Below are 9,115 nucleotides of genomic sequence, written 5' to 3' on the forward strand. Positions count from 1 at the left end.
CGTGGGAACAAAAACCCAGTCAAGTCGTCCAACTCCCTAAAAAATACTTTAAACATTTTACTCGACCACAATGATAATTCAACAGTGGAGGGAATGTGATCTCCTGGTAATACTCTCAACTGTCGAAATTCAAACACAAGCGGTGGTCACAAGTTTGTATCAGTCTGCGTCCTACGTTTGTCCTCTGCAGTGGTTTTGTTGCATCATCCTTTGCAACTACCATGTTCACTGTTTTCCCTTCATTTTCTGTTGAAGCAAAAGCTCACCTTAGCAGCGTACTGAAGCTGCAACCTTGCCAACTCTGGTACCATGCCAAACTTGGTGCTCGATGAAACTAAACAGAAAATTATACACGGAACATCACGTGCAAAATATTATGGATCTTAGAAAAAAATTTTGCAGGAGTTCCTGTGACTGGCAAGGGTGAAGATGTTTTTGGGGTTTTAGTCTTTTTCCTCCTCAATTGAAAGAACCGTTGCATCACATCAGAGCATTCAGTTGCAAGAATGCCGCGTCTGATGTTCATATTTGGATGGAACGGGTGTACTGGACCAGCAGAATGGCTTCCTTGATCCAAGCTGTCCTGGCCTTGGTCAACTGAAGGAAAAAGCCTGCAAGGAAACAATTTAGTCAACACCGTTTGTAGAATGGTCAGCCAGATTAAAAGTGGATTGAACAGGAGCTTGCTTTGCCTAATAACACTGCATTCAAACAGCCCCTTTGTGTGAACTTCACAAATAAAGGGAATGACATGCAATTTATGTCCAACCAATTGCAGCAGCTATTTGTTGTAGAGTGAAGGCATAACAATTTGTGAGGTTTGAGAAAAAAAACTGCTGTAATTATCCAGATGAACTGGATTCAAAGTCGGAGTTCATAAAAGGAATGAGAAGTTGGAGAAAGTTGGAGAAAAAACATCTGATCACCGGGCGTTGATGTGCAACTGGACCTTTTTCTTGGTATGTTCTCATTATAGTAACAACCTATATACAACCAAGTTACTATTAGAACTATTTGATGCTAGCATCTATATGGGCTCAAGAGGGTTAAGCCTATTCTTGAAGGCTACATCGCTACGTCACTAGCAGTTGGCAACAGTAGAGGCAATTGATTGTCCAACAGGAAAGCAGCATTCATAAAATGTTTAAATTATCATAAAAACCATTAATTGGTGATCATATAAAAATCAGAAAAGAAACATAACAACCCTTAACCTAAGGCTGTGAAACACGTGCACACCTGACCCAGCTGCCATCAGCTCCAAGGAGCTTATTGGGTGCTCCCCACACCAAGGTGCCAATTCTAGCTTGAAGTATAGCACCCGCACACATTGGACAAGGTTCAAGAGTAACGTAAAGAGTTGTTTCCTGCAAACCATGAAGAACCAGAAAATTAAGACACAAATTTAGCACCCAAAAACTTCTTCAGATGAGACCATATCTTGATATCTAAACTACACCTGTACCGTCATATCGAGATTCTAGGTACAAATCCATAGTCAGTTGTCGTGATCCATCAATCACAAACACCATGAAGAAGGATAAAAGGAAGGGTTGGGGTTGAAAAACTTAAGATGTGCGATACAGAAGGTCTGTCCAGTGTCCATGGACCACGTGCACAACAGTATGGCCAGCAGGCAGCAGGCCTATTACTTTGTGAAGTAGATCAGGGTGAGGAGACTTTTTTTTCTTGTATGCATTATATAAACCTACTAGTTGAATGACAACCAAACACATAAAATTCAAGAAAGCTTGAAGACAAGACTTAATCCAATTGTATCCAACCTGGACTAGCCCGCGTAACCAGCCGCAGGTAACAATTACATGGTACAAGAGCCTTGGGTTCCACATCAAAGTAGGATACATGACCTACTTGCACCGGACTTTGGACCCTTGATATCCCAATGAGATATTTCAAAAGCCACACAATCAGGTCAGCGATTTAGGTTGAAACTGAGTCTATGAACATTCCTGCAGGAAGGATTCAGCTAATCGAAAATGAAATACCACAAAAGTTAGACTTCGCAAGTCATGTCACTGGAACTCCTCCAAGAATCATAACTTGCATTTCATGCTCTTAACGAGCACCAAACTACCGCATCGTCAATAACCATGAAAACCACGTTCTGCAACCAAAATGCAAAGTTGATAAGCTACCCAACATTTAACAAAAAGTTAAAATTCTAACTTGGTTGGAGTTTACACGTCAGGCTTGTCTCGAGGCACTCATAGCTTCATTTTGCAATCTAAATCTAGGTGCGCTAACAGCCAAGCTTTTCAGCAGACAACCTTTCCTCTAAACTGCAGTTCCTTCTTATGTCCTTATGGATACTAATCACTTGGAGAGGCATGTAAATGAACTTACCAACCCAGGTAACCTCTTTTTATTTACCAGGAATATGAATTAAATGAAAATTAAACCATGCACTAGAATTGTGGAAGAAAAGAAATATTCAGAAAGCATAATCAACAAAATACACAAGCTAAGATCATGACAATCACTTACTGCAAGGCGCCAAGTTCTCAGCATCCTAGAAGCACCCCTGATGCACAACATCTCAGCATGTGCAGTTGAATCTCTCAACTCTTCCACACTGAAACATCAATCAGCCTAATTAAGAATCAGGATTTTATGTGGCATATGCAACCTCAAGTTCGCAGAAGGTAGAAAAATAGGAAAAAATCACATACAGATTATGCCCTCGGGCAATTATCTTGCCATCCTGGACTAATACTGCCCCGACTGGCACCTCCCAGATATCAGCTGCTTTTCTTGCTTCTGCAATTGCTTCTCTCATGAACATTTCGTCCATTTTTCTCTGCTCATTTTCAAGCTTATATGCGTCTTCCCATGCTTCAAATCTTTCTCGTTGGACTTGTGCAGCTCTTCTCAATTTTCTTGACCCCAGTGCCCTCCTCTTGTCTTCATTGCTAGCATCTTTTTCTGGCCTATCTTGGACGGATGGTTCATGCGCTCCTGAATCAAGGTTTTTTCTACCAACCTTCGGTGAAATAACTGGCAGTACACTTATTTTTTCTTGCTGCTGTACATCATGAATACCCGTTGAACATGCAATAACAGCAGGAGATACCGTCCCACTTACAGACACTGATAATGAACCTATAGATGCATAATTAGTGGCAGAACCCAACATTTGGTTATCTGATATTGATGAAGCTTCTTCTTGAATTGATACATGAGCAGAAAGACCGATTGGAGATGATGTATCAGGCTTACTGTCTGCTAGCATTGACCGGGAACTCCTGTCATCAGTAATATCCTGCCTATTATTTGCACTTGCACCTGCTGCAGAAATAAGTGCATCAGCTGAGCCTTCATCGCCTCCTGGTTCCTCCGGCATAACTTCTTTCTCCTTCCTTGGACTTTCTTCACCTACTGGCTCGTGTCCTGAAAACCAAGCCTCGTTGCTTCCAGATTCAGTTAATGAGCTCTTAGCCGCCGACTTTGACTTTGAATTATGTGTTCCTGCTCGCAAAATCCACCCACTCTTAATTATTTCTGCAACATAACCCCAGTGCTTTCTGCTTGGCCTCTTCGCAGTTGGATTCCCAAGAGATGCAGCCTCAGTTCCCTCGGTTGTTCCTACGGTAGAAGTTACCTCGGTCAACTGCGCTCCAGAGCCTGAGGTCACAGGAGTGATCATGGTTTCTGGTGTCTTACCCACATTGGAATGTTCTTCAAGTGTTTCACGCGCAATGGCCCATATTTCATCAGATTGCTCATCCGCCTCGGATAATACAGAAGACTGCCGAGATCTTTGCATTCCAGAGTCTTCGAAGACATTTTTACGCGAGTTACCTTGCACAGTATCTGCATTTGAATTTGGAGGAGGATTGATCAATACTAGCTGCTGGAATGAAGTGGCTGTTTGGTGAGAAGACCTCTCTCTCTCCACTATATACGTTTTTTCAGTTTCTTCTACAATTCTCTCTGAAGGCAAATTTGCCGGATGCAGATTACCAGTAGAAGGATGCCTCGACCCATCAGAAGATTTCTCTAACAGGATGATCGGTCTTGAACAACCACTCTCAGTTGGAGGCTCAGAGCACTGTTTTACTATATCATTGGGTTCAGGGTGATCCGGAGGAACTTCTCCCTGTTGTCCCACAAGTATAACATCGGAATTGATTTGCAATGGTTTGTTAGTTGAAGAGCCTGTCGGTTGATGTTCACCTGCAGTTCTTGGAGAACCATAAAGAGTAGATGGAGAGGAGAGATCTGCAGGTGGTTCGTGCAAAATTATCTGCCCTGAAAGTGTTCTATCTATTTGCGTGTCATTATAATTGACGTTCACAGAACTTCGATGTTTAGCAATGTCATCGTTACTCGCATATCCAGCTAACTGGTAGCCAAAGGAACCACTTAGAGAGCCAGTGTTTACTGACTGTGGATATGAAAGAACTGAAATTTCAGGTTGATCTGCCTGTCCTGAATCGGTGGCACCTATTCTTGTATTGTTGTCTCTTGATTCTTGATGACATTCCAAGTCGTGACTTGCAGCAACGTATTGCCTGGTTGGGTATCCATCTGATTGATGAGCACGAGTATTGTCCATTGAGATCTTCGTTGCCCACTGAGAAGGATGAGATCTGGGTTGGTCTTGCAACCTTAATGCTTCGGAAATCCTTGCACCTGTCTGCATACTGTTGCAGCTCAATTCTTGCGTGTAGTTGATGTTTGAATGGTGCTGGTACTGGGAAATATAATCACTAGCTGTGTATTCAGCAGTTTGATGGCCAGAAGAGATGTTCAATGAAATCCCAATAGGTGGCTCAGAAGATGAAGTCGTTGGCACTTTCTGCACTGATATTTGATCTTGGTAAAGTCTTGCACTTGAATGTGCGCTGCTGGTACTTGTTTGCTGCAAGTAATCAATATCTGAAGAGCGATAATTCTTATCCACATACTCCTTGGATTCATGAAGTCTCGACATATCTGAATCCAGGATGATAACTGAGCTATCCGTCTGCTGAGGTACATGATTCCAGGCAATTCCTTCCACCTTCTTCTCCTTATTCTGCCTCGAAGTCCCAGCCGAATTATGAAGAGATGTTGAGACCTCCTCAGTTTCATCCACAAATACTCTTTGGTCCTTTCTAGAAGCGTAACGAGCGTCACTTACTACAGCAACAGACTCTGTTACATTGTCACTTGATCTAATTTCATTTCGTTGCCGAGGTTTTCCGTTTGCATCCACATGAAGCTGGGGAGCCCAATAACTACTAGAACATCTGCCGGCGGAAACAGAGCACTCGCCAGCTACGTTTCTGTTCTCAATTTTGGAATCGTCCACCCTCTTACTGATCTGTTCTTTATGGCGACTGACTAATGTACTTGAACTTGATATCTTTTTCTGTTTATCAACTAAACAAACTTTAATTTCGTCGCTTTTGGGAAAGTGCTGGACGTCGCCTGAGATCTCTTGCCGCTTGCTTCTTTCCTCGTTACCATAACGACCATCCCTTAAAAACTTGTGCTGCTTGCCTCTAGCCATACCATCTGATGATGCCCCTACGGTACTCTCATCCTTATCTGAAGCGTCCTCTGTCACTCTATGACGGCGACGGGCTCTTGGTGGTGTACTCTCCGTTTCAGTAAAGTCATGCTTCTGTGTTTCCTTGGGATCACTCCCCGAATGCTTGCCTCGGAGAGAAAATTCGTGCCGCAATTCATGCTTGCCCTGTCGTCTCTTGAGAGAGGAACTGTGACTATAGAGCATAGTACCTCTCTCCTGGCAAAATTCATCATCTTCCCATTCTTTATCATCGCATAGATAACGAAAACTAGAAGCTCTGTTTCTTCCTTGAACAACCATGTCTACATTTTCGGTGGCTCCATGGACATGGATATTTGCCTCTTCACACAAACTACATTGCCCGAATTTGAAGCTGGTTTCATACTCGTCAGCATGATTGTGATCACGGAGACGAAGGGAAAACTCGTTGTGGTGACCTTTGGACTCTCCTGAAACAGGGCTTATACCACCCTCAAACTTCATCAACAGGGAGATGGTTTCCTGTGCCCAATTATGGAGCTCCACCCCATAATCAAACTCCTGTTGACCACCAAATCCTTCTCCCTTCATCGCGCGGGAAACAATTTTTCCCGGCCCACCACCTCCCCCCGGACGAAACGGCAGATATCCATCAAACTGCCAGCGGCAACGCGCGCACCCTCCAAGGAACACCGGCCTTCTGACCGGGGACCGGTGAATCAGAGTCGATTGCCGCAGCCCACAACCAGATGGCCACGAAACCGATGCATGCCCACAAGCACAAGCCGATTCTAGAAGCCTCCCCTTTCCATGGGAATACCGGAATTCGCTGTACCAAGGGACGAAGGCAGTCCTATCCCTCACGGTTAGCGTCGACCTGTAATGGGCATGATACATCTCTCTCTGTGTAGCCAATCAACTCCCTTTCAGCAGAAGAGACGCTGAAACACGAACAAGAGTTGAGAAGGTGGACTGGCTCTGAGGGTGGGGAGAGAGAGAGAGGGAAGAGATTACAATATTACCGGGAACAGATTGGTATCCGATACCGATAGAGAGAGGATGGCAATAATCCTGTTTCTATCGGGTGGTGGGCAGATACTCTGCGTGTATCTGTGCGCCCGATAGAGAAATAGAGGCGAGGACGAAGACGGAGGCTGCCTTCTGCCAATCGGATATGACCGGCAGCGAGCAGAGAGCAGATAAGAGACGGTGTACATTCCCGTAAAGCAAAAGTAACTGGATTGTCAAACATGCGCTTCCGTCCAAGCTCGGGATCCTCGTCTTTCTAAAGCACAAACCAAAAGCTCTACGTCTTTCCTTGCGCAAATAGAAAGGATGCCTGCATCAAAACTGCAGCTAGAAATGATAACTTCATCCGTCCCCCTTGCTGATGAAACACTAACTCGGGCTGGTCTGATGGGCGAATGGCCCGCGAACTCATATCCCTCTCTGGCCGACACAGACAGAGCTCCACAGAAGCCAGCGACAGAGTTCCCACGTTTCCTGAAAAGAAATATCCTATATATATATATATGAATGTTATTAAAGAAGTCAAATACGCATAAAATACGTTTTATGCACTATTTTACGTGCTAAGGTTGAATACGACACGCGATTGCTTGACCAGTCGTAAAACGCGCCATATACGAGCTGTCAGCTTAGTTTTGGTCTTTTATAGTGCGTTGAAGTATATTAAATATATTGATAGGGCAAGTCGCAACCTGTTGGCCGGATCAAGCATTTGAACTAGATGACACAGACAAGAGTATATGCCGACGAGGATATATATATAAATAGAGAGAGAGAGAGAGAGAGAGAGAGAGAGAGAGAGAGAGAGAATACTTAGTAGGTAATAGGCCACTAGGTCAGGGACAAAATGAGATTGCCTAAATACAATTATGATAGTGCATTTTTTTGTGATCTTATCTTACAATTATGATCTTAAGAATAAGTTGATCAGAAATATAAACTAACTTAATCATTTTTTAAAATTTAATTGTATTTTTTAATAAATAAAATTGAACTGCTCATATAACATCAAAACTTTGATGATGGAGAAATCTGCATCGTTCTATAAAAACAACTTAAACTAAAGCATGTTTCTTATCAAAATAGTTTTTGTAAAAAGTTTCGGATATTTTTATTTTGTTTAAAATACTTTCCTAGCAACAAATTAAATAGATTGGTTTTCGTCCCTAACTGGATCTATCAAAATATATATGTGTGTGTGTACAGAATTCTCCGTCCAGACCCCAACAGAATAATCTTAGAAAGCTGCGAACGTGCATGCCATCAGCTAAAATGGACCAATATGCAGACTGCTAAGCCTGCACCGCATCTTCATTAATGCATTATTATTAAGGTAAACTAATTATAAGGATGAAAACCAGCATAGCTTACATCTCTCAAAAGCCAATACCACACGGCAGCCTCAAAGATGCCCCGAGAAACAAGTCCAGTCAACTCCATGTGAATTTCTGCTCAAGAATCACACAGCTAGCTTCCACCCTTTTTTTCTCTTATTCCTTCTTTTTTTATGTCTTTCCAAGTTCCAACTGGATTGTCGTTCTCTTTTCCTGTGGCATCATTAAGAACAGGTAGCAGGTTGGAACTGCCGTGAAACCAAAATGGAGCAATGTAAAATCATGTTCTACATCCGAACTGAATGAGGCGTCTTATAAATCTTGCCTAAAGAACCTATGAGACTAGTGGCCCAGCCACAGCGGGCAGGTCAAGTTGTACCGCTCACACCGGTCTCATAAGATTTATGTAATTTTATATTAGTGTATTCAACTTTTCACTCATGTATAAACGGGTGCCTCCAAAAGGACAAGAGTTCTTAATTAGTGCCCCTTCGAATTAAAATTTCCGGCCCTGCTACTACTTTCAACTACTTCTAAAATGCGAGAACGTGGATTAGTTATTTGGAATTAGTTTTTTCTTCCTAGCACTTACTTTCTCTCGATTGCTGTCTGTATTAGATATAGGGAAGAAATTTTTTAAAAACAAAAAATTGAACTACCGAAAAACTAAACCTTTTTATTCAAGTTCTGGAAACCAAAAAAATATGCAAGCCAAAAGATGTGAAAACAAGAGAATTAACCTAATGGATATACATTTAAAGCACGGGATTAACTGAAGCGGCTCATCACAGGCATGGAAGCTCCCAACTGCCACCCCAACAGCGGGATCACAGAACTGACTCGAACATTTTCTTCTCTGCTCAAGATGCGACAAAACTGGCGTTCCGTATCCCCTTCCCATCAAGACCACAGCAAATGGGCAAAGTTTAAATGGTAGCAGTGGCCGTGCCATCGGCTTTCAGACGTACCTCGGCCCATGTACAACTGAAAAACAAGTGTCCCAAGATTGACGAGAAAAGAGATGACACGGGACCTTTCGTTAGCGGAAGCAACTGAGACAAGCACAGGACCTGTTAAATGCAGTGTCGATTGACGTGCATTGAACCCACGCTCTGCACATCATCACAAGAGCTCGGGATTTTCTTAGTAAGGAATAAAGCACATCGTACGTGCAAGAAGCATCCTGTTTTCCATGGGAGAATTAGGAAAACCACATCCAATTAATAATTCAAAAGTT

The 9,115-nt window shown here is 42.8% G+C and overlaps 1 protein-coding gene across 1 annotated transcript; it reads right to left on the reverse strand.

Annotated features, from left to right (window-relative positions):
• Window positions 1-5: 5 nt before the first annotated feature.
• LOC116258535 (tRNA(adenine(34)) deaminase, chloroplastic-like) lies at window positions 6-7,005 on the reverse strand. Its single transcript, XM_031635710.2, has 5 exons — window positions 6,538-7,005; window positions 2,691-6,456; window positions 2,506-2,593; window positions 1,240-1,367; window positions 6-611 (listed from the first exon to the last, which is right to left on the reverse strand). The coding sequence occupies exons 2-5, from the start codon at window positions 6,410-6,412 to the stop codon at window positions 347-349; spliced, it is 4,203 nt and encodes a 1,400-aa protein (XP_031491570.1). The 5' UTR covers window positions 6,413-6,456; window positions 6,538-7,005; the 3' UTR covers window positions 6-346.
• Between the last annotated feature and the right edge of the window lie 2,110 nt (window positions 7,006-9,115).

The sequence above is a fragment of the Nymphaea colorata genome, chromosome 8 (assembly GCF_008831285.2).
Source record: "Nymphaea colorata isolate Beijing-Zhang1983 chromosome 8, ASM883128v2, whole genome shotgun sequence".
Taxonomy (NCBI): domain Eukaryota; kingdom Viridiplantae; phylum Streptophyta; class Magnoliopsida; order Nymphaeales; family Nymphaeaceae; genus Nymphaea; species Nymphaea colorata.

Coding starts and splice junctions, on each gene's coding strand:
- LOC116258535 (XM_031635710.2), bottom strand. CDS start 6,412: ATGTATCATGCCCATTACAGGTCGACGCTAACCGTGAGGGATAGGACT. Junction 2,594..2,690: donor ATTGCCCGAGGGCATAATCT/GTATGTGATTTT, acceptor TTGATGTTTCAG/TGTGGAAGAGTTGAGAGATT. Junction 612..1,239: donor GCTGATGGCAGCTGGGTCAG/GTGTGCACGTGT, acceptor GTTTCCTTGCAG/GCTTTTTCCTTCAGTTGACC.